Below are 25,435 nucleotides of genomic sequence, written 5' to 3' on the forward strand. Positions count from 1 at the left end.
GTGGTCCCCTAATACTGTATCTGAAGTCTCTTTTATATAGACCTTAGTGGTCACTAATACTGTATCTGAAGTCTCTTTGACAAAATTCAGCCTTGGTCCAGAATTCCAGCCACTAGAGCCAGTCCCACAATGAGCTTTCCTTTGTATGTGCTATTTCTGAGTCTGTAGCTTTTTTTTTGGGGGGGGGGGGGACAAGGTGGAGGCATTAGTAATTATCTTACCTATAGGCCAGTATGCCCCATCATTAGTGTTTTTTGTTTGTTTGTTTTTTCACAAAAAGGCTGATTTATATTTGCCAATAATATGTCTTTTTCAAGGTAAGGCAATGGTTTCTATGAAAGGAAAAAAAACTAAAAAAGTGTGAACGATATCTTGGTGGCTCCGTCTACGGTAATAGACCCAAACCCTGTTGAAGACTTCTTCCATAGAGCAAGCAAGGTCACGCAGCAAGTCTGTCCATGTGCTCTTGAGCCAAACATGGGTCTACTTGTTGCTCCAGAAGCACCACTCCTGGTCTGTGAGCTGCCCTGCATGTGTCTCATAGAAGATTATTAAAGACACCCTTTCCATGCAAATCTGTTGTGTGGTTATCAACGTTTAAAAGTGCCGTGCCTTGCTGTCTCTGCTCGTTGAACTTTCAGTTGAGTATACAAGATTTTGAGAGAGAGTGGAGGAGGTTAATCTAACTGTCTGAACGGACGGCCCTAAACATCACTGCAGTCCACATAATTGGGATGTTCATTCCCAGCCTTGGCCCTTGATAAGTAGCTGGTGTAGAAATAACACGCGAGTGTGTTTTTAATGACTGGGTAATTTGTGCTCTGTCTGTCAGGTTACTTGAAAGGCCACAATTAATCCAGTTGGAGAGAACCAACTGTGGGATTAGGATGTCTCAAGACGGTAGAGAGAAACTGATGGCTGTGTTTTTTTCTTCTCTTTCACAGGATGAACCCAAGCTAGCTTTCTATACTGGTTTATCTTTGCTGTTTACATGTATGCATACGGGAGTTTTCAGCAGATTCCTAACGTAGCCCTTAGATGCCGTAGTGTTTGGGAAGCGGACCTCCCACTCTGCCATTGTCAGCAGAGCTTAGAGCTTTGAGCTCCCTCTTTCTGCTCTGCTGCTTCTCCTGGGACCATCTCTCTCTCTCTCTCTCTCTCTCTCTCACTCACTCACTCACTCACTCACTCACACACACACACACACAGTGTCTACAAGGAATACATGTAACCTGCTGCAACAACAATCATGTTAGCTGTTGATCAACCTCTAGCTGTGTACTGTTAGGACATTTTAGGGACGCACAATATATCTTAAATTTTTTTTTTTATCATCGCAATATCAAGTGGCGCAACATACACATTGCTGAGAATGCAACACACTGCGATAGACACAAACTGATTTTTTTTGTTAGTTGAAAGAAAGTATCAGTAGAAAACCTCACGTTAAAATGTAATGTCATTTCAATATCTGTTTATTTATCGCAAGTAATAATCAATATTGTGATATTCAACGTTCTCATATATTTCTCATAACGTTCGCATATTGTGCAGCCTTAGTACATTTTGTGTACAACAATCCTGGTTCCAATTCTGATTCTTCATTTGGATTTTGGTTCTTATAAAAGCCACGCTAGAGCTAGGGGTGGGAATCACCAGAAACCTCCCGGTACGATATCATCACAATACTTACTGTATGCCACAATACGATAATATTGCGATTTTAAACATATTGCAGTATTCTGCGATATATTGCAATTTATAACCTTTTTTCCAACTTCAAATTTTTGCCAATTTCAATTTCAAGTGGTCACCTCACTTCAGTGTTATTGCTGCAAAATGGGACAAACTGACCAACACATATATAATATATAATAATAGATCCATACTTGGCTCCTGTGTATCTATACAGTATTGCCACTGAAAATATCACAATAGTCCAACACAACGAGCACCCGGCTGCTTACGTAAACCAATACTTGCTCATATTAAACCGCGAAGCGAGGATCGGATTTGAAACCAAAATCCTCCAAATGCTTCCAATAAAGAAACGATTCTACTGGAAGTGTAATTTTTGAACTCTAAGAGTGATGAAATGAAACCTCACCAGGAGAGAAATGTCTTGAGAAATTGAATCTGCCTTCATGTGTTTTAGAGCAGTATCAGAGCCCAGTCGGTCACCAGAGTAGTGTTGGCTTTTTCTTTGCGGAAGCTGCAGTTGGAAATGTGTGACACAGCCCAGCAGTGAGTCAAGCAAGCACTGCTGACGGGAGTAATACCAGAACTACGTCTCGATCCGGGCCGAGGAGAATGAGCTGCTTTAAAACGGGGAACTGTGTCTCGCGGCGCGGCCCTTTTGTCACACACTTGTGACACGATGGATCATATGTCTCGCTGCAGTTGAGTTTTCCGTTCCCGCCGTCTGAAATATTGTCCCCTAAGCTGCTTTCTCCTACATAGTTTAGTGTCGGTGAGTGAAGCAGCCAGCGAGCAGACGAGGAGGCTCAGGGGCCTTCACGCTGCTCTGTGGCTCACGTGCTGCAGTTTAGCCGCTCGCTCGCTCTCAATGTACAGCCTTTAACCGTCTGTGTACAACAGATTCACAATCTGTGTGTGTGTGTGTGTGTGTGTGTGTGTGTGTGTGTCTCTCTCTCTGTGTGTCAGTGTGTCCGTCCTTATCTTTTGGGAGGGTGCAGCACCCAGAAGTGCTCTGCCTCTAGAATTCCTTTCATCTTTGGTGATTCAGCTCCCTGAGGCTCCATATATTCCAGGCTTCAGGCTGGCCGATATGTAGAATAGTGGGGGCTGGCTATTAGAGCTGGCCAATATATCGATATTATATTGTGACATGAGACTAGATATCATCTTTGATTTTGGATATCCTAATATTGCATAAGTGTTGTCTTTTCTTCGGACCAGTGCAATGCAAAATAAACATGTTGCAAAGTCTGCGGAGAACAAAATGAACTGCAGGATTCCTAAATGAACGCTGTGTCTTTGTCTCGGCTCTTGTTTCCCCCCTGCAGTGTGCGTCAGTGGGCCTGCAGGCTCCACGCTGGTGCTGAGACAGGATGAAGAGGTTCAGGAGACACGGCCAGGAGTCCCAGAGAGATCGACTCAAACAGGAACTCTTCCAGTTCAACAAGGCAAGTGAACCCCGACACAAAGCCAATGGTGGAAGAAGTAATCCGATCTTTCCTCTGAGTTAATGTACTAATACCATACTGTGAGAAATACTCTGTTTAAAAGAGTCCTGTATTGAAAAAGTTACTTAAAGGTGCCCTGCCACTCGTGTGTTGGTGTGGGTGGGTGGGTGGGGGTGTACTGCTACCTCCTGTCAGCTCTAGCCACTGGAAAGAAATAAGAGGAGAAATCAAACCAATCACAACATGACTATTCATGAGCTCTCCAAGTTGCGCTGGGTAAAGGATGCTGATAGCAGGCTCTCATTGGCGTCTTCCTGCAGGCTTTCTATACCACGCTAGAATGGCTTGAAACAAGGTAACCAAGTTACAGAGTCCGTGGTAGAACTTCAGACATTACCACAAAGTCATGGAATACATGTGGAAGGGCATCCTAAAGTATAAACAAGTATTACAGTTAAAGTATTACAAGTAAAAGAACTGGAAACAATTCAGTCAATGGACTTATTGTTAAATAGGCCATTTGTTTCAGCTGTAGCAAACTGCCTGTTTATTGTTGTTGGGTAGATTAATTTATAATAAAAACATGTATTTAATAAAATGTGTTTTGTGTGCAAACATCTTAATGTGTAAAGTAACTAGTAACTAAAGCTGTCAGATTAATGTAGTGCAGTAAAAAGTACAAAGTAACTAGTAATTAAAGCTGTCAGATTAACATAGTGCAGTACAAAGTAACTAGTAATTAAAGCTGTCAAATGAATGTAGTGCAGTAAAAAGTACAACATTTCACTCTGAAATGTACTTAGTTCCATTCCACCACTGCACACAGGACAGGACACATCCCAACAGCAGCAGGCTCTCCCAAAAAGTACCATTAAACCTAGGGATGCAACGATGCATCGTAAATGAGTTACAAATCTATTTAAATGGTAACGATAACAACCGGTTGAGATCAAATGTGAACTGTGATGCCATTTCTAAACCGCCTCGGGCGTAACGCTAGTTAACGTAACGTTAATGTTACAGCAGGTAACGTTAGCCTACCGTTAGCTAGTGAGTTAGCTGACTGAACAGTTAAAATGCTGAGAACTAATCGGTGTAAAGTATGCCTGTATTTTAATGGGAAGGGTTCCAACCCCGAGACATACAACAGTCTGCAGCTAAAGACACAGAGGGGCCTAGCGTTGGGAGATTAGTGTTGCGTTTGGACTCTGCTCCAGAAACTTTTGTTGCCTTCAATGTTGTTGTAAAAGCCACTTCTGACATCTGGTGTTTCTTCCTTTTGTCGTTTAACCGCAAATGACAGGATTTGTTTCACTCATTTCATTCAGTTAAAAAAAGAAATTACGAGAAAATCTCAGCGTCAACTTAAAATTGTGAGTCGTATCGCGAGTTGAGTGTATTACTACACCCCTTATTAAACTAAAACAGATGATTGCAGAATGGTGCACAGCCTCATCTGTCTACACAGGATTTACCAGTTGTTGCCTGGTGTTTACAGTAGCTTGTTAAGCTACTGCTTTGCCATTTTGGGTTTACACCTACACACCGGCTTAAAATGTTACATTAGCTATTTTCCTCTTCCTCTGAGCAATATTCATTTGAGTGCTAATTCACAGGAAGGGATCTACATTAGGAAACTCATGCTAAATAAAACTATTCAATGTATCCTGGTTGTTTGCTCTGCAGTTAAAACAAGATGTTAAATGACGTGCAAGAGCAGATGAAAGAAGTTGCACGCAGCACCTAAAACCACAGGCCAAATGTATTACATTTAAATAGCACTTTACCATAGACACCCAAAGTGTTACCTACTACTCTCTAACACCATCAAAGTGTAGCCACCACCTTCTTACAACCGCCCAGGACGGCTTCCAATACGATATCATCAACATACGATATTATTGCGATTTTAAACATATTGCAATATTCTGCGATATATTGCAATTTATAACCTATTTTGCCCAATTTCAAATGATGTCCCCAGAAGGAAACTTTGTCATTTCATTAGTTGTGAATGGATTCAGTCTGAAATCTATCTATAAACTTAATTTTGATTAATTTTTTTTGTGCGTTCACGAGTTGAATCTTCACTGGAGGCATTTTTTTTTTGCATGTGGCTATGATCTTTTCAATTTGGCTTTTATTGTGAAGTATTAATAAAGTCAGAATGTAAGTGCTTTAAACTGAACCATTGATTACCTCTCTGACTTTAACAACGATGGCTATCACTGCTGCTGTTGGATCATATGTACATGTGAAGAATTACTGATAAATCAGCTGCTACTGTTTATATGGCCAGCTATAGCTGTGTAGATAGTTGTATATGACAGCTGCTGTTGGAGGGCTGAATGTGAATGAGACCACGGTGAAAACAGGATCTGCAGCAACGTGCAGTACAACAACCATTGTGTTTTTTGAAAATGAAACCATGCAAAACTATTCTGGTTCAATCTCAAAAGACAATTGTGAACTTGAAAATGAGTGTAATATTGGCGCTTTACTGAATTAATAACTTAATCCACAGTAAAAGATAGTTGGGGGGGGGGGGGACATAAACTCAGACTCAGTGGTGAGTGAAACCGAAGCAGGGGGACGGACTCAGAGCTGTAGCCGAGTCAAAGTTGTACACTTTTTTAATAATTAACTTAGAGAGATAGTGTGCAAACTGTCAAACGGCCCCAAAACCGGTCTGCATCCGATTATGGCCAACTGTGTAAATCATGCCTTAAACAGAGCTTTATAGGGCTCCTCCCTGATTTCAACCAACTGCGGAACGGCTGCGAATCCGCTCTGGAAGGGTGGCGGAGTCAGTAGGTTTCCTTTAGAGTCCATGTGTGTATTTTTACTGACTGCTGAGTGGCTACGTTCCGACTCCGTCCCAGCTCAGCGATCCCCAGCCCTCCGGACCAGATACGCAGAGCTTCTGCTTTTGCCATAGAGCTCTGCAGCAGTTCAGCACAAGTCAGGCTGTGCGGTACAGGAAGTCAAGCACAGAAACTTAATAAAACATCCAGTTAATTTTCAAAATGAAATACATTGTGCTCACGGCGGATCATATTTCCCTGCACTACACCTTGAAAATGTTATTACGGGATTGGTGGAAGTCTAGGGTCGGACTAACTTTACACTGGTTGCACTGGTACGCCTAACTTGTTTTTAATTTAAACATCTGGACCGTGGAGAATACTAGAGGAAGCTGTTCCAAAATAGACTGATGTGTTGACATGAAGTATTCTTTTTATCCTTATTGATTATGCAACAATTAACTGAATAAGAAGTTTACCAAAACACTGCTGCATCACAACGATAATACTATTCTATTCACAGCCACAGCAGAGGAAGTGACCGAGGGTTGGTTTAAGACCGCAGGATTCATATTTTCTATGTTATCTGATGTCCTTCCGTCCACAAGCTGTTATCTGCGCTGTGTTTTCCTGCAGTCTCCTATCCTGTCTTGACATTGTCTCTGCTATCAAAGCTTGGTCTCACCCTACCCCTGTCTCTCCCCTCTCTCCTCTTCAGACAGTGGAGCATGGATTCCCGCACCAGCCCAGCGCTCTGGGCTACAGTCCTTCCCTGCAGCTGCTGGCCATTGGCACCCGCTCCGGGGCCATCAAACTGTATCCTTTACTCTACCTGTGTGTAAAGAGTTGTCAGGGAGGGATCCAAGCGGCATGTTTGAACCTGAGGCAGGCAGTGCTAATGAGCAGCTATGACGCTGCTAAATCCTCTTTGCGGTTCACATGGGTACGTGGTTCATGTGTTTGATTTTTCCCACGCTGTTGCTCAACCCCGCCTGGCATTCTCAGACAGTGGAGTCTGTGTCGCCACAGCCTTTCGCACAATTCTGCTCATTGACAGCGTAGCGGAGCCAGTCGGTACACTCTCCCCATTGACACAGAGACACACACTGGTTTTGATAACCGCAGTGACTTCTCTCGTTCGAGTAATCCAGTCGTACAATGCAGCAGATTGTTCCTGGATAAAACTGCAAGAGGGCACAGATGGAACGAAAATCTTTCAATGAATATTACGAGTCAAAGTGCGGGATGTTTTAACGCCCTTTTTATGTAGCGCACAAAAGCATTTGATAATGTGATTCCCCCATAGGGATGGTGTTGTTAGTCTTCACTGAGGTCAGCCTCCAGTGCACAGCAACGCTTTGCTCACTTGACACATGAGCCTTATGGGATATCAAAGTCAAGGGTATTAAAAGCCATTGTTCATGCTTATCGACACCCGGCTCACAGGGTCCCGACAAAGTTACATTAGCAGCTATTTAAATGTTTCATTCAGGTATTTTGTTACGGAGATGGATCCCTTTTTTAACTGAGGTAAATCGCCATGGTAACCTATGCCTCACTTGAGCATTTTTATAAATGTGAAGGTGTAAACCTCCATGCACACCTACCAATCTGATAACTGGGAAAAAATGTAGTCATTCCTACAGCATGGGCAAAATGACTCTGTTTACAATAAAGTGACAAGGAATAAAGAGCAATAGTCATTTTTATAGTCTAGCTAGCTGTCTGGGTTTACCCTGCAGAGATCCGGCGGCACATGAACAATCCCCCAAGTGTAACGTCTTCGATGTAGACTAGGTGGAGGTAGATTGTCCTACAGCTCAGTATCTCTTTAAGCTCCGGCCTTTTTAACGTCAACCGGCTCATGGCTGGATAGGGAAACCCAGAGTTAACTGAGCCAGCTGATTACCAGTTATCCAAGATCATCAAGGTGATGCTCAGTGACGTTAGTTAACCCAGAACTTTGTGGCCCCCTGTAACCAGTCAATCAATCAATCAATTTGTCCCATGTTATCCCATCAGCTCTTTTAACCTGTGCATGACTCATCATAAAGAAAAATATGGCCGTCAGATTGGCCCAAAGAAATCCGGTGGAACGGCACAGAAACTCCAGCATCCCGCCATGTCTCGGTGAACTACAGCTGCAGCCCCTGAAGGCTGGCTGGCACAGTCAGCTCACCGCCCGATGCCCGCACACTGGCCCGCAGGACGCCACAGTCAATGCTCAAGTCCTGCACGCTTGCCTCAGTGCCCCCGATGATGCAGAAATGGAGATGGAGCAGAGATGGTCTTTCTTGTCCATATAGTCAGGATCGTAGCCATCTTCACTTTTGTCCTCCTGTCTTTACTTGGTTTACATTTGAAAACCTACCAGCCAGGCAAGCAGAGTCAGCGGGAGATTGGTCAGTCGATTTCTTTAGCTACTGGTTTAGATGGCCACAGAAATGGTCTTGCTTGCTTGAGCTCATCTTACTAGCCCTAACCCTTTTACTCAGACGTTTACGTTGAATAGCATGCTAGCAAACCTGCAAGACTTAAGGAGAGAAGACAGAAGTTGATTTCCCATTCCTGATGAGGGACTCATAGCTACAAATGTGTCTCTCTTACGTCCACTTCCAATATTTGAAAAATAGACAATGCAGAATATCTTTTGCAGTGCAGACTGAGAGGCAACTGGAGAGTTCCCCACCTTGTAAAACGGTTTGTTGTGAAAAAAGTGTCCATCACTTTATGACCAATAGGCCTGTCACAAATCTCAAATCCAGTCTGCCCTTAACCAGTGGTCAGGTATGGAGCTCCAGGTGTGGAGTTCATGGGTCTACATGATGAGAATGCTGCCGTCACACAGGTGCACTTCCTCCCCCACCAGGTACAGTCAAAGAACATATATGGCAGCATTTCTGCTTTTTAAAGTGGCCTGCCTTGGTTATCATACAGGGGAGACAGGAACTGATTCCTCTGCTAGCCACAAAGTGAATGCCTTTTTAATAGCCTTCTGGACAAGATTGATTGATTGTGTCTCATGTTTAGGTTGAACTGGTGACTCTGCTGGATGACAACAGTCTTCACATGTGGACTTTAAGAGCTCACCAGGGACACTCTGAACTTCTGGAGATAGGACGCTTCACACTCACTGGGCCACCGGGGTAAAACACGCAGACACACTCTGACAGCTTTCCCCTTTCTTGACCCTTTTTCAGTGCAGCTAGGTGTCAGGGATGCAGTTTCTGCCCCCCAAAAGTTCCTGATCCTGAGGTAGTAGTTTCTGATTGTGTTATAAAGGTAGAGCTGACTGATCACACACAAACTTCCAGACTGGAAAATGATTTGGTTTCTACGGCTCTGTAGTTCTTGCCATGAAAAGCCATGTCCATCAAGTCACTGCAGACTCGCCCAGTCCGATGAATTCTGTAGAAACGTGCAGTGTACGATTTAGTCAGTAAATCAATTGACTAATCAGAAAAAAATGAATCTACTATTTTGACAATCATCAAATCGTTTTTAGTCATTTTTCAACCATAGCTGTCAACCCAATTCCCCGATTCATATTTTCAAATTTTAAGGATTGCAGGGTTTCCCCCAGTCAAGTTATAAGGCCCGGTGGTAAGTGTCTTTATTTCTGACGATGGCCCAGCGGGGGCCAGTCACAGTCTGATGGAGCATTAATCTGGAGCCTTATAGTTTCTGTGATGACAGAATCATAGACGGAATCGTACACTTTAGAATTTAAAGAAGCTATAAGACAGATTCCACAGGGCCCTTTGTTTAGTCAGTGCTGATAGCTAACTGCCAATTTGTAAATTTGACTACGTCTGTTTCCGTCTGTTGGGTTTTGGACATATGGATTAATAAAACAAGTTGTATTAATACATCACTTATGTCTTTTCGTAATTATAACCGGCACTCTTCACTATTTTCTGACATTTTATAGAGAGAAGGAGCCCTGCTTTATACAAATGGCAGCTGTCCTTCATTCCTCCAAATGATCTCACCTCTGTTGTCTTCTTCTTCTCGTCCTCCTCAGCGCCCCTCCAAGTGTGACCAGAGTGACGGCAGTGCTGGCCCACTCCTCCGGGGAGCTGCTGCTGTTGGGGACAGAAGGAGGACACGTCTTTGTCGTTGAAGTCCCAGGGTTCAGAGAGCTGGAAGAGAGGAACATTAGTCTGGACCAAGTGGCCAGCAGGTCGGCAACCACAACACACCGCACGTCGTTTAGAGCCCTGAGATCACATTGTCAAAATAATGAGGCCCATGCTTTTTGAGGGATTTCTGTGCAACAGTCCCCAGTGGATGACAGTAGTCTAAAAATCAATAGCATCCATTATCAATGTGTCCAGGAGCCCACTCAAATCTTTGTCTAGCCAACAATATCGCAGATTACATTACAAGATGAATCGGGGGGGATGTTGTCTTTCACAGACTTGATTTTTACAGGCTATTAAAAAACTAGAAAAACACTCCTGCGACATGGAAAGTGATTATATATTGGTTGAATTATTTAGGAATGTGTTCCATGTTAGCACAATATCGACCAAAATGTTGGTACTTTTGTAAAAGTTGTGCTTACATTTCAGTTTTTGTTCTGCTGTAGTGGCGCTCCACCCAAAGCCACCCGGGCCATCTCAGATTTCACCTGGCTTCCCCACAATTGCTCACCACTCACTCTGGGGGGAAAAGAAAGCTGTGTAGTATTTCTCAAATTCCCACCCCCCAAAACCCTGTCTTGTCGCGAACACATGCAGCCGCTTTCCCAGATTGGAACAGCTTGCACGTCTGCATGGCCGGTAAAAGTCTGCAGCTGGTTTCGGACGCCGAACGTAGCCTGTGTCCAAGCCTCTTTCCCCAGCGTGCGTGCGTGCGTACCACACCTCTTTATCATTATAATAAAAAACAATAAATCTCCATTTTTGTTGCTATGAACGTAAATAGGGTAAAGTGCCAACAACTAACAACACTAAACCTTTAAGGCATATAAGTGGTAATTGTGCTTTTGGTTAGACATGCTTACTGTATATAATCCCAATTTGGCATCTGTAAACAAAATCACAATTACCAGTCATACGCCTTAAAGGTATAGTAAGTGGAGTTAACCAAATACACTTTTTGCCAAATTAAGTGAATATCGGTCTCCTAGCTTTCTGTCTACGTTTAAAAATAGTCTGCTGCTAATACAGAGCCCTTGATGTGTAACTGGAAAACAATCAGAAAGCCTTCTACGAGCCACAAAACACTGTTCAAGCCATTAGGCAACAGGCAGCGACATTTGATTGGGGGGGGGGGGGGGCAGCAGCATGTGAATGTGCCAGTCAGTAGTTATGTATCTGTGAATCTGAGGGGAGGGGGCTCTGAACAGGGGGTTGTATTTTCTGGCATTCAAATATAGTTGCGTTCAAATATCTTGGCAGAATCACTTCCTGCACCGTTTAGGACCTTAGCTAATGTTAACAAATAATTGCAGTTAAACAAAGTTACTGTGATATTGTGTTAAAAAAGATGGAATACTTGTTACAGTTCTGTCTCCAGTCTTCCTGATGCGTGTCTCTTTCATTCTTTCCTCTCCCCCTTGTTTATCCTCTTTCCTCGCTCTCCTCCAGTGTACCAGACGACTACATTGGCCGCAGGAATCTGGAACACGTAGAGGCCTTACAGGAGAACCCGGTCAACTCGAACCAGGTTGTTATTGGCTACGGACGAGGTCTCATGGTCATCTGGGATCTGGAGAAACAGCGTGCTGTCCACCACATCCCTGCCACACAGGTAACGGTTCTATAGCTCGGTGTGGGGCCCGTGGCCTGAATACCAGCACATCCGGGATAAGCTGTGGTTCCAACCAGCGCGCTTAATCTTGGCATTTGCCTCTTTGTATTTTCCATGTAACCTTAGCAACTGGAGAGTGTTTGGTGGACAGAGGACGGAGGCTACATTCTCAGCTCACACAGCGATGGGAGTTACTGCCAATGGATGGTGAGTGGCGAGGGTGATGACGAGGAGAAATCCGACATTCCTTATGGTGAGCATAAAGAAGTGTCCGCTGCATATTTCTCTTCGCTGCATGAAATGTGATTTTTCTTTTTTTGGAGGCTGATGATGACTTGTCTTTTATTGCTGCAGGACACTTCCCTTGCAAGGCCATTTCCAAAATAGTTCAGCTACCTACAGAAGAAGGGTGAGTTTGCTTTATTAACCAGTGGGATGTGTGACATCTGTTCTCCCTCCTTCGCTCAGTGGAAGTTTTTTTTTTTTATGTCCTCACCGTTCTAACGTTTAACTTATTACCCAGGTCTGTCACGTGGCTTGGCGTTGCAGATTAATCTCTGTGCATGTATGTGTGTGTAGGCCTCCGTTCCTCCTGTTCAGCGGGGGTATGCCCAGAGCCAGCTACGGGGACAGGCACTGTATCACAGTGATCCACAGTAAAACACACGTGGCTCTGGACTTCACCTCCAGGATCATCGACTTCTTCACCATCAGAGACGGACCGCAGCACACAGGCAGGCAACACACACACCCACAAAAGTAACTGCCGAATGGCAAACACACTCATGCCCTGCAATGGAAAGGAAGCTGTATCTCAAAGCTTTTGGGGGGAATTTCTTGAATTTAGATTTCATAATTTCCAAAGACATCAGATCCATTATATTTTTCTATGTAGCTAAGGAACCATGTCACCAAGCCTTCTGCAGTGATCTGATTTCTGCTGCATAGAAATGCAAATAGGAAATTGGCCTTTTGAGGGAAATAAATCTCAATACTTTGCTGATATCGACGGAAAAATATTCTGAGTCTTGTGTATATGGGTGCATTTTTGGTTTTGGAACTGAGAACACTGGGGGTAGTGTGTTTCACAGCGGGCGGTGCCGCAGGAGGCACACGCAAAAAAACAACAACAGCAGGCCTTGAACGTTTGGAGAAACGCAAACCCACGTCACGCTGCGGCGGCCAATCATGTAACCGGAGCCCTGTCGGTTTGTTTTGAGGTGGTGGGAGAGTCCCGTACAGCAAACTGGGAACACCACTACCTCTATCGCCCAGTCGCTTAATACAACCATGTCCCTGCCAGTGAATTTGTTTTAAAACACCAAACACAAGCACTGAAGTACCGGGGAGTTTGTGTAACATCGGTCTGTCTCGCTCGTCTTTTCTTTCTCTCTTTCTTCGTAAAATCAAGCTGCCTTCAAGTGATCTGACGGAAAACAGTAAGGGTAAAATATAAAGTCTACTTGTACTAGATTGGGGGGGTTAAAGAACACGACAGGATGTCACACAAATGGGCAGTTTCATTGACACTCCCCACGTAGCACAACTATGCAGAAAATCTGCAAATTATAATTTTTTTTGCCATTATGCCAATCTTACACATCATACTCCGTTACTCAGTTTGCCATCGGGCAAGATTTCATCTTGCATAGTTTTGCAATTCAAAATGTTAATACAGACCTTTTTTGGTTTGGCTTTCAAAGAAATGGGTTGGATCACTTAAACTGGGTCTTTGTTTAGTGTGAGTCTTTTTTTTTTTTTTTTCTCTCTTTACGTATTTACAACTTTTTCAGATGTTCTCAGCTACTAACACAGCACTGTAGAGAACAGTCTAGACAAGCAAGACTAGAGCTATAGACTAGATTAAGACTAGATCTATCTATATTCATTGGTTTGTTTATTTTAACATCCTGTTATGACGTGTGTTGTGTCTGCGCAACAGTTAGATTCCATGTCTTCTCTTTTCTAGCGTTGTCCTGAGAAAAAAAAAAAGATCTGTTGTCCGTGGTGTTTAAAATAAGATGTGTGCGATTGACTGGATAGTCTTGCTTTTTCACTTCCTGCCTGTCGCGTATCTTAAGTGGAACAGAGAGCAGTGGAATAACGTGCATCGACTTGAATGGCAGCGATTGCTCGCCGGGGTCCCGGCACCTCCGTAACACCCCGTGGTAAATGGGATAATTAGCCACAGACCCTCTGCTGAAGATCTCTGTTCTGAACTCTCTCCCTCTGCAGGAGACCCCAGTGCGCTGGTGGTGCTGGTGGAGGAGGAGCTGGTGGTGATTGACCTGCAGACAGAGGGCTGGCCCGTCATCCAGACACCGTACCTGGTTCCCCTCCACAGCTCGGCCATCACCTGCTCCCACCACGTCTCCGCCATCCCCCTCAAACTGTGGGAGAGGGTCATCGCCGCTGGAGAAATGCAGAACACACACTACTCCAAAAAGGTAGGCCTGTTTTTTTTAAGTTTAAGTTCCAAGGGTTCCTAACCTGACAAGCCAGACCCACATCCAGATGTTGGGTCTGAGAACTCAACATTGGCAGGGCTCAATCCAAGGGGTGGGATAAACGGTTGTCTTTCAAATTTCCTCTACACGCAATAGGATAGCGCTACAACCAATCAGAGCAACGCTGGTTGAAAGATCCAACTTTATACTCCGAACATGTCTTCCTTTTTTAAGAATGACTTGAGAGCTTAGCTCCAAGTCTTCCAGAGTCACGCCCAAAGTCGATTGGAAAGAACTGAACGGAACTGTGCAACTCTGCCATTTTAACGTTAAGCCCGCCCACCGACTCTATACACGATGTGATTGGCCAGACCAGAGTTGGTTTTTCCTTTTCCCAAGCCAACAGAGAGTTGCTAGACTGAAAGTCAACTAAACTGCCAGACTGACCCTGGCTGCAAGTAACATGTGCAGCTGCTAGAGTGCGTCTAGATTTCTAGGCTAAAGGGTTCCTTTTGTTCAAATAACAATCCAATTGACTGTAGGTCTTTCATTTGAGAAATAAAAAAAGTTCCCTTGGGTTTATTTTTACTCACTTTGTGTCATTCATTTGTGTTGATTGTCATGATTTTTCACTGCTTTTGTCACATCACAAGGAATTTCACATAAACATTGATGCAAATTGTTAAAAATTACTATTTTTCCATACGTAGGACTTTTTTAAGCCGTAATTGTATAAAACCTAATTACTTCACTCCAGTGATGCCTGTATGTGACTCTCCTCCCTCTCTAAAGCTGTTTATCATATATGGTATGCTGTATTCTGAATTTGGACAGATTCCTTAATTTCTGGTGGAACAGATGGCATTAAGGAGGTATTATTGTTAAACTTTTAATTTCCCCTCTCTTGCATGCAGCCATGGCCAATAACGGGAGGCCAGAACCTGGCCCCAGACCCTCCGCAGAGAGACCTGCTGCTCACAGGGTCAGTTTTGAACTCAAATAAACTAAAAACGAATTTCAGAACGCTGTAGACCAATGCGTTGCAAGATCTTTGGTCTGAACTGGGCTTAACATGTTGTATATTGAAACTTTTCTTAGACATATTTACCTATATCAAGTTAATTTGTGTGTGTAGGCATGAGGACGGGACTGTGCGTTTCTGGGATGCATCGGGAGTCTGTCTGTATCCCATGTACAAGTTAAGCACAGCTGGAGTGTTCCACACAGATGCGGACCCCAATGATAACATGCACCAGGGCACTGAAGGAGAGTGGCCACCATTCAGAAAGGTGTGTGTCTGTTATAAAAACGTGCTTTGACAAACTGTTACCCTCAAGGTCCTCTTACCAACCTTTTTCTGGAGCTTGTAAGCACAACTTTCAGTTGGAAAAAAGCTTTGGAAAACAAGGTAAGGTTTTTTGTGTCAACCCACTGTTTGTAAGGTAAAGAATTGTGTCAGTGAACTGTCCAATCAGAACTGAAGGGGCAAAGCTGCTGGCTACTGCCTGATTCACTTATTTTTTTGATAGATGGATAGATAGATGTTGAGTCAATATCGCAATATCGTCTAACGTTTTGGATATATGGTAATCTGGTGAGTGGTGTCTTTTCCTGGTTTTAAAGGCTGTATTACAGTAAAGTGATGTCATTTCCTGAACTCACCAGACTGTTCTAGCTGTTCTATTATTTACATTTACCACTAAGTCATTAAATAATTTCTGGAGAACATTTATAAAAAAAAGATCTCACTGTGTAAATAACATTTTGTTAAAGCAACAATAGTCAACCATACAATGTCAACATTCGATCAAGAATATTGTTATATTTGATTTTCTTTCTCTCTCTTACAGTTAAAAACAATACTTATTTATATATTATTTTATTATTATTATTTTAATAACATCTCTGTCCACTGCAGAGCACTTAACAGACAAGGACAAATAGTTCCTAAGTTACCAGTGCGAAGGCTGTTTTTCACTTCACGGAGAACAATGAGACCAGAACGACATCACCGCTCTGGTTTAAACAAATCCTCTGGTCCAACACCAGATAACACCGGATCTACAGCTTGTTACCAAGTCGCTCCGGTTTTATTGTACGCTCACTCCCACACCTGTCTTCACCTGTTCAACTGACTTTAACAGATATTTTTACAGATGTGTGAACTAACCATAGGCAGTTTGTGCACGGGCTCGCAGCGGTGCGTGGCTGGGAGTGAACTCGGTAAACCCGGGGTTGGATATTTGGCATTCTTTTTAAACCACTAATTACGTGCCGGAACGCGGTTCTGCATCATTCCGGCCCACTTTAACCCATGCTGACTGGCGGGTTAAGCCGTCCTACACACCTAGTATGCAAGGCAGTCTCACATCTGACAACCTGGCTTGTCGGTCGCATAAGCGGTCCAGGGAAGTGGCTGCAGGTGTCCACACAATGGTGGACAGATGAACTGGGGCTGTGTTGCCTGCTTGTCTGTTAACAGTTAATATTCAGTTAACGAGGGACAGTCTGAAAAAATAAATTAATAACTGAAAGCCTCTGTTACAAACCTGTATACTCTGTATAGTGGCATCATGGGAAATGTAGGATCCATGGTTTTTGGAGCTTGACTCATACTAGGGACACAAATTCCGTATATATGCTACTTTGACTATTTTTTTCCCGTCTCATAAAAGTGTCCTACCTTTTGTAATACTAAATTGCTGACATACCTATGCTTTTTTTTTCTTTTTCTTTTTTTCTCTCTATTGTCCAGGTTGGCTGTTTTGACCCGTACAGTGATGACCCGAGGCTCGGCGTTCAGAAGATCCACCTTTGTAAATACAGTGGTTATCTGACTATAGCTGGCACAGCTGGACAGGTGAGATCTCTGCTGACCTCCGGCTACAAACATTACCTGTCAATTACACAGTTTTTCCTCGCTTTGTGGCAGACTTTGGTGCTTGTATTTGTCGGGGGGCGTTTAGGCATCTTCCATCAAAAAAAATTCAGAAGAAGAAAAAAATCATCATACATTACATCAAATATTGACTTTTTTATTTTTTTTGCCCTACCCCTAATTTTGATGGACAACATTGGCGGCATAACCACGAAAATAAGACCCAGGTTCACTAAATGTTCTATGGTTTTGTCTAATTCCACCTTAAGGGATATGCATGACAAAGATAACATTTAATGAAGTATGAAGAGGGAACTTATATATCTGTGATGTTTCCTCTATTCTCTGGCACGTGCACTTCTGTTTAGGGCTTATTAGAGCGAGAGGTCTGTCCGGTGTAGACTCGCTATGGGAAGTTTTTATCTCCAACTTGACTCCCCACTAGCACGCCACACAGTTACACAAACACAGGCGGAGCCCACAGGGTGAGGGTTCAGTGTCCCGCATGGGACTGAGTTGGTGTCTTTTTTTTTTTTAAGGGGTGCACAATATGAGGAAAATATCAAATTGCGATTTTTGTGCCAGAATTCACGATTACCATTCGATATGTGAAAGTTTAGCTAAAGTTCAATATTCCCTGTGTAACAGATCAAATATGCCATGGAGCATTATAACATGAGACACCATCATGAACTGCTCTATATTCTTATGCAAGGATGAGAACGTAGCTGTGAATTGCCAACAATAAGGGTTTTACTTTCAATAAGCATGGAACATTGAAGAGTCAAACAGAACATTTATTACCAAAGCTAAAGTCATAATAATAATAAAAAACAATTCCCATAACAAATATCAGTACAACATATTAACATATTACACATTCAATGTCCTGTCTATTTCCTGTTAAATAAAGGAATGAAAAAATAAATGAAAGATCCACTGAAAAGAGGACATTTCTGTAAACAGTCTGTGATTTGGGACATTATTCCAGCATTTATCTAATCTAAAAAACTGTCTTAAATATAATAATAAAAAGAGGAAGAGGAAAAAAAAGTTAAACCAAATGTTCCCGCAAACATTTATCACAGTCTTTAAGATTCCGCAGCCCACGGCCCTTTCCTCAGCTTGAAAACGGCTGTGTTGTGCTAACTGACCCGTGTTCTGCTGTGTCTGGTGCTTGTCTCTCCAGATCCTGGTGCTGGAACTGAACGATGAGGCAGCGGAGCAGACCGTGGAGGCTAAAGTGGTGGATCTGCTGCAGGGCCAAGAGGGCTTCCGCTGGAAGGTAACGCGCAGCGTTGGAATGCAAAAACGAATGCGTGACTCATGACTTCATCACCATCACCATCATTTTAAAGCTTCACTCATCACTCCCTGAAAGCTGTAATATCTTGCTGTGCCAGTTCAAGTATATTACTTTCCCGTTATCTCCCTTGTGTCATTAGAATATTTTGTACTAGTCTACTGTAGATCAACAACAGTACATTTCAAGGATAATTGCTTTAAATCCAGCGCTGTTGGTTTTTCCACCGGATGTCGCCTTTTAAACTCCGTTCCCTCTGGGAACCAACAAAAGACTTTAAGCTAGCAAGCTACGCGCTAAAAATGTGTTAAAGAAAAGAATTTATTTTACTTATTTATTTATTTAAAATTTTCGGGTAGTAATTGTAAAGTTTTACAAAGAACATATTTAGGTCATTTCCTCTCTAACTGGGGCATTTTGGGACTGATTGGTGGGATTACTGTGGACGTAGTAAGAGCTAACGAGGTTTAACCATGGATCCAGCTAATTTAAATAGCTCATGTTACTATGTTGTGTGAAGAGTAGGGCTGCATGATATGAAGAGCATATGCAATATGGGTTAACGTTGAATATATTCAATATTATTTGTAAAAACTCAACAACTGGTCTCAGTTCTGCATTTCTGCTGCTTTCACTATTCTGGTAAAATATAACAAATTGCTTGTTAATTGAAAAACAAATAATTTCCAACTTTTTATTTAACATAAGGTTTCAACCTATATTCTCTTTCAACTAACAAATAATCTATGAGAGTCTTTTGCATTTTGTCGCAGCCTTCTGTTGCACCAGTTGATATGGCGTCAAAGATTTAAAAAAAACAACAACATATTGTGCAGCCCTAATCTACAGTTAATTTAACATTGGATGTGGCGTTTCTTTCGCGGGGTGCAAATGTTCCACCAAAACCAGTTCCTTCCTGAGACTACTTAGTAGAGCCACCATCGCTGCTTCCGTATGTCAGCGCCACCCCCGACACTTGGGATTGGTGTAGAAAAACAACCCAGGGCTCGCTTTATTTATTTATTTATTTATTTATTTATTTATTTATTTATTTATTTATTTATTATTTGTGTGGTGTTGCCGGACCTTTGTCCACAGCACTGTGGAGATAGAGCTGGCAATGCAAGACTAGTACAGTACCAACCAAAAATAGAACTTTGCCAGCACCACCAGGGTTAAAGTGATCCAATCCATATGCGGCTGGTTTTCTCGTTGATTAGGGCCACGCTCGGCTGGACGTGCGAGAGGAGCCGGTGCTGTTTCCTCCAGGCTTCCAGCCTTTTGCTCTGGTCCAGTGCCAGCCGCCTGCCGTGGTCACCGCCCTCACCCTGCACTCGGAGTGGAAGCTGGTAGCTTTTGGCACCAGCCACGGCTTTGGTCTATACGATTACCAACAGAAGAACAACGTCCTCGTCAAGTAAGGAGCTGCAGAGGGACATGGGACTTCTCTGCGTGTTTTCAGCAGTTGCATACTAGCTGCCTGATAGTGTCCTTTTACAGCCACACGCCTTGTCTTTTCAGGTTTTTCTAAGTTGGTTTGTGGATTCAGTCTTTGTCACAAGCCTTCTTCTGAGCTCTTAGTCTCCTAAAGCTGCTTGAAGTGACTGAGACTGCCCACAAGCATGTTTCCACATGCAAACAAACTTGCACTAGGTTTAAATATATATAATGCACATTAGTGGTGAGACTTTATATTGTGACGCTCATGCATATCTGCATTCATTCTCCGTTGCACACCATTGTCCTCCGAAGAAGTATTAATGGAAGACAGTCTGTTTGAATTTGTCTGAAGAAGTGGTTGTATGATTACTGTGATGAAAGGTGTTAAATTGTTCCTTCAGGTTATTTCGTACATCAACATTGCATTTATGTGTTGACTCACTATTTCTTTTCTCCAATTGTAGGTGCACCCTCAACCCCAGTGACCAGCTGGCCATGGAGGGCCCTCTGTCCAGGGTGAAGAGCATAAAGAAATCCCTCCGACAGTCCTTTAGGAGAATCCGACGCAGCAGAGTCTCGCTGAGGAAACATCACGTCCACAACGCTGCCAAGGTAGCTTGCTAGCGCTCTGCTCCTCTGTCCACCAGTCAATAAACTCTGTCTATATCACAACTTTCCACTTCCGGCTCTTCTAACCTCTAGTGGATTTCTGAGGACTATGGTTACCTGCTCCTCAGATCTCTGCAGAGTAAATCCAGACAGCTAGCTAGACTATCTGTCCAATCAGTTGCTGATGAGTTTGCTGTTATGGACTAAAACAACTTTGAACATTCATGTTCCACCAAAACAACTTCCTTCCTGAGACTATTTTGCAGAGGCACCGTGGCTCCATCCGGTACTTAGCACTGCCTAACACGATCATAATTGGTTTAGAAAAAGGCCAATAAACTAGATCGTGTTTTTCTCCCATCCCAGAATGCTGTGTGAACTAGGCAGACCCTCCTCCGCTATGCTGTGGAGGAAGGTCTGGCAAAGCGGGAATATGAAACTCATGACAACACATGTGTTAGTGATTTGGGTCCGTCTGCACACGGCCTAAGCTCCTTCTCGTCACCTCTTTCAAACTGTGTTTTCTCTCTGGGTAGCTCCAGGAGGCCAACGCTCGTCTAGAGGCTGAACTGGCAGAGATGGAGCTGGCTCCTGTCCAGAGGAAGATCGAGGCTCGCTCCTCAGACGACTCGTTCACCGGTCTCGTACGGACCATCTACTTCGCCGACACGTTCCTGTCAGACAGTGAGTTGCACTGTCAAACACAAGAAGGCCCATGCATTTAGTACATCCACGGTACTGTACCTCAGGTTGGTCACATGTTTCCTCATTGTCTTCTAGGTTCACATAGCGCACCCTCCCTATGGGCAGGGACCAATGGCGGCTGTGTGTTTGCATACATGCTCCGCCTTCCTCCTGTAGAGCACAGAGCAGAAGAACCAGTAACTGCACAGCCTGGTGAGACAGTTTCTGATGTTCGGGGAGGCTGCTTTCAGTGATGGGAGAAATGTTTAGATCACTTACTTAAAAGTAGCCTACTAATGCCCCACTGTTACAAGTAATGCTCCTGCATGGAAAATGTTACTTAGGTAAAAGTAAGTGTCATTTGGAAATATAGTTAAAGTATGTTTCTTTTCTTCATTTTCTCTAGCTAAGGAAATCCAGCTGATGCACCGGGCTCCTGTTGTTGGGATAGTGGTGCTGGACGGTCACGGAGCTCCTCTGCCTGAGCCCCTAGAGGTGGCCCACGACCTGGCTCGCTCCCCGGACATGCAGGGCTCACACCACCTCCTGGTCATCTCTGAGGAGCAGTTTAAGGTCAGAGCATGGACGGACTCTCAGACAGTCTCTCTCACTCACACACACACACACACACACACACACTGAGACAGAAAGACCTTCTATTCTAGATAGAACTTATTAGCAGTTTAACAATGTGCAGTTGTATGTGTAAAATAATAATAATAATAATATATTGAAAGGATCTCCATTGGCTGATGCCACAGTGACCAGCTACTCTACCTGGGGTGCACTTTAGACGCACAATACATACATTACATCACAGACATCCCATTACAATAGTATGTGTAAAATTGCATCAATATGCAGTACAACTTATCAACGATCACATATGCATATTTCCCATAAACAAGAGATCGAGCAGTCACACTCTGTCTCAATCTAAAACCTGTTGGTCATTTATTAAGGTCTATATATGATAAAGATCAGTAGAATTGGATTTACTCAAGACCCAGGAAGGCCTTTTTATTACACAGTATTCAAGACATATTTAGAACCTTGATATTGATAATTGTAAACTAACATGTTAAAAGATCTAATGTATTGCTACTGAACTAGAAAGGCATTTAATAGCGCTCGACCGTCTGAGCATAAGTCACACACTGCTAGCTGAGCTGACGGTGTGGTTGTGTGTTCAGGTGTTCACCCTGCCCAAGGTGAGCGCTAAGATGAAGCTGAAGCTGACGGCTGTGGATGGCTCCAGAGTTCGGAGGGTAGGCGTGGCCTGGTTTGGCAGCAGCCGCTCGGAGGACTACGGCGAGAGTGGCCTGGTGGTTCTGACCAACCAGGGCGACGTCCACGTGGTGTCACTACCGTCGGTCAAGATGCAGGTCCATTACCCCTGCGTACGCCGGGAGGACGTCAGCGGCATCGCTTCCTGTGTCTTCACCAAGCACGGCCAGGGTAAACAGACCGTCCGTCAAATTAAGCGGCTTCATTAGCATGACCATGTTGACATGTAGTATTGCTAAAGCACATAGTACTATAGGGAAACATACACATTAACATAGCTTTCTGTTGTTTGTTAATTGTGTTTAATTAAGCTATATATCATATGCTGAAGTATATTTCTGGACTGAAAAAATAACAAGAAACAAAAAAACTGAAACTGATACAAACCGAGCCGTGCTATTAAATCAATCGCAAACTATTTTGATTAATCAATTGGAGTCATTTTTAATATTAATAAAAAAGTAAGATTTGTCTGATGTCTTGTCTCCCTTCAGGCTTCTACCTGATCTCTCCGTCCGAGTTTGAACGCTTCTCTCTGTCCACCCGCTGCGTGGTGGAGCCTCGCTGTCTGGTGGAGGTTCCTCTTCATCCAGGCTCCTCCAACAAACACCGGCTACGGCCTGATGGAGCTTCGTCTGCTCATAGGTATGCACCCTCTGGGTTTCCGTAGTTTTTAATGTGTACAGGAAACGATTTCTTTCAGTCCCCTTGAGTTTTTGTCTTCTCTGTCCTTCTAGAAACACCAGACAGGGCAGCGAGGATGCAGGTAAAAATCTCCATCAGAGACTTCCCTAAATGCATAAAGCCCAGCATCATACTTACACATGCATGTGCCTCTGCCTGAGGGAGCACTACATGTCCAGATGTAGTGCTCTGTTCGATGTTGTTGAACTCTGCTTGTGCTGTCTGTTTTTGTTTGTGGCTGTGCTGACGTGTCCTCCGCCTGCGGCCTGTGTTCCAGAAAGTGCAGCTAGACGTGTTATGGAGCATGCTTTGCTGAATGATGAGAGTGAGTACTTGAGACGACCTATGAAGTAGAAATATGATCCATGGGGGCCCCTAAGTTACTGTATTTAAAACCTTAAAGGCCAACCTGGACACTATTTATTTTGTGTTTGTGTGTATGTGACAAATGGAAACAAGGATCTTTGACATTGGTCCAGTATTAAGTGAGAACACTGCAGACCAGGCTCCAATGTAACCCTATTGGATCCCTACAGAGAGAGGCCTTTTAAAACCTCTTTCTGTTAAACCAGAAACAGCTCTGAGGTTGCTAGCACTAAACCCACCAGACTCCATTTTAAAAAGCAACACGTTTAGCGTGTATAGACCCAACACACTGTATCTTCACATGTAAATCAGTAAACTGTGTTGGTTTAAACATAAAACAGAGTTGTGATTGTTGGAATAGTGGAAAGACAACCCAAAACGGCTTTCATAGTTTCATTTTGTTTCTTTTGACTTTGAATGACGTGTATCTTACAATACTAAAATTACTGTTTTTTTACATGGAGTCTGGTGGGTTTAGCGAATGCCATTTTGCAGATTTTACTCTTTAACAGAAAGGTCGACCCCCTTAGAAATCCTTTCCATAATGTTGTCAGACACATGGAATATTAGTCTGAGCCTGTCAGCAGCAACATGACCACTTTGGTGTAGGTAAATACAATCCGCATAATTGTCCTAGTAACTAACATTGTAGCTTTTGTTTTTTGCCGTCGACAGAGGTCTCGCTCAGTACTGGACCAATGTCAACCATTGTTGTTCCCATCAGTCCAAAAAAACAAGTTACCCTTTAAAGTCTTAAAGCCTTGAGCTGTTATAGCACAATGTGCTGCCTCTCCTAACTGGTATGTCAGCTTTCTGCCCTCATTGTCACCAGACACCCCCCCCCCCCCCCCCCCCCCCCCCCCCCCCCCCCCCCCCCACACAGCAGTGTTGGCCCAGCGCATGATTAACTTCCCTTTGACCCCAACAACCTGAACTCTAACGGGACTGAGATGCTGCTAAGTGTCGGGTCGTGTTGGGATTTATTTTTATGATTTAATGTCTTGCAGAAGTACTTCAAGAGATCCAGAAGTCACTAGAAGGAGACCAGACGTAAGTTATTATCTGCCACTGATAATTCAGTCGAGAGAGAGAGAGAGAGAGAGAGATATACACACACACACACCCCTGCCTTTTAAATATGAATAGCTATTTACAGACTTACTTTACAATAATCAAGGTAGGCTGTAATTAATGTCAGTGAATGTGATGGAGGCAGAGGCAACCACGTTTGAGAGAGAGTTGACCATGTTAGGGTTAAAAATACTGTGCTCAGCAGCAACTACAGACCTGGGCTAACATGAGCCGGATATGTTCCCAGTCTTATGTAGGACTTCAAGTCATTTTGTTAACTCCCATATGACTTCAGCGTGGGGAAAAACAATCTAATTTTGCGGTAAACATGACGCCTGGAGGAACAAGTAGGAGTAGATCACTCGCCCAAATAAAGGCTTAAAATACAAAAGGTGAAACACCTGTTGATGGAAGGTGTTGTGTGTTTGCTGCAGGTCGTTCCTGGAGAATAATGTGAAGAATGCTGTAGCTTAAGAGACATGTCTGGAACGTTGAGGTGAGACTAAGGTATTGGCCCAGATGTATTTTTTATTACCTTATTTTTGCCACTTCATGTTTAACAGTTTTTGGACTCAGCGTCTCTCTGTTGCCTCCTCAGAGTGAACTCACACGTTGATGTGTATGAAGCGTACTGCAGCCTCCTGCTCGGCTCACACAACCACTACTGACCCCTGAAACCCTCGCCTCAGAGACTAACCCCCCCACTCCCCCTCCCCTTCAGATCCCACCCGCCCGTCGTAGAGAGACACCCGAAGGCTGTCGGCGGTGGTGCTTAATCACGGTGCGGTTAGTGGGGGGGTAGAGACACCGCCTGTGCCTGAAGACCACGTGCTGTACCCAGATGATCCCAGCACGATCACGGACCGGTTTTAGCCCGAAGCTACAAGCAACCCATTCCTGACATGTGACCGGTGCCATAATTCATCCCTTCGACATCCAACCAGCATCTCCTCTCTGCC

The 25,435-nt window shown here is 43.6% G+C and overlaps 1 protein-coding gene across 4 annotated transcripts in view; it reads left to right on the forward strand.

The window, feature by feature from the left end:
• The window catches only part of llgl2 (LLGL scribble cell polarity complex component 2), a 33,483-nt gene that overhangs the window by 6,660 nt on the left and 1,388 nt on the right, over nt 1-25,435 (forward strand). The window contains exons 2-27 of one of the 4 annotated variants that reach the window (XM_034860575.1): nt 3,027-3,146; nt 6,669-6,766; nt 8,738-8,819; nt 8,981-9,096; nt 9,975-10,133; nt 11,545-11,707; nt 11,834-11,960; nt 12,062-12,116; nt 12,287-12,441; nt 13,943-14,154; nt 15,069-15,136; nt 15,290-15,443; nt 16,910-17,014; nt 18,222-18,317; nt 19,556-19,752; nt 20,240-20,387; nt 20,921-21,068; nt 21,165-21,281; nt 21,475-21,641; nt 22,262-22,526; nt 22,850-23,000; nt 23,093-23,121; nt 23,317-23,364; nt 24,413-24,455; nt 24,911-24,983; nt 25,075-25,435. The exon at nt 25,075-25,435 is cut by the window's right edge and continues 1,388 nt beyond it. In XM_034860575.1, the coding sequence (XP_034716466.1) occupies nt 3,072-3,146; nt 6,669-6,766; nt 8,738-8,819; nt 8,981-9,096; nt 9,975-10,133; nt 11,545-11,707; nt 11,834-11,960; nt 12,062-12,116; nt 12,287-12,441; nt 13,943-14,154; nt 15,069-15,136; nt 15,290-15,443; nt 16,910-17,014; nt 18,222-18,317; nt 19,556-19,752; nt 20,240-20,387; nt 20,921-21,068; nt 21,165-21,281; nt 21,475-21,641; nt 22,262-22,526; nt 22,850-23,000; nt 23,093-23,121; nt 23,317-23,364; nt 24,413-24,455; nt 24,911-24,950 (3,018 nt within the window). In that variant the 5' untranslated portion in view covers nt 3,027-3,071 and the 3' untranslated portion in view covers nt 24,951-24,983; nt 25,075-25,435. The remainder of the gene's footprint in view (nt 1-3,026; nt 3,147-6,668; nt 6,767-8,737; nt 8,820-8,980; nt 9,097-9,974; nt 10,134-11,544; nt 11,708-11,833; nt 11,961-12,061; nt 12,117-12,286; nt 12,442-13,942; nt 14,155-15,068; nt 15,137-15,289; nt 15,444-16,909; nt 17,015-18,221; nt 18,318-19,555; nt 19,753-20,239; nt 20,388-20,920; nt 21,069-21,164; nt 21,282-21,474; nt 21,642-22,261; nt 22,527-22,849; nt 23,001-23,092; nt 23,122-23,316; nt 23,365-24,412; nt 24,456-24,910; nt 24,984-25,074) is intronic. The other 3 variants (XM_034860574.1, XM_034860578.1, XM_034860577.1) reach the window with 3 other exon arrangements.

Source organism: Etheostoma cragini, chromosome 21, assembly GCF_013103735.1.
Source record: "Etheostoma cragini isolate CJK2018 chromosome 21, CSU_Ecrag_1.0, whole genome shotgun sequence".
NCBI lineage: Eukaryota > Metazoa > Chordata > Actinopteri > Perciformes > Percidae > Etheostoma > Etheostoma cragini.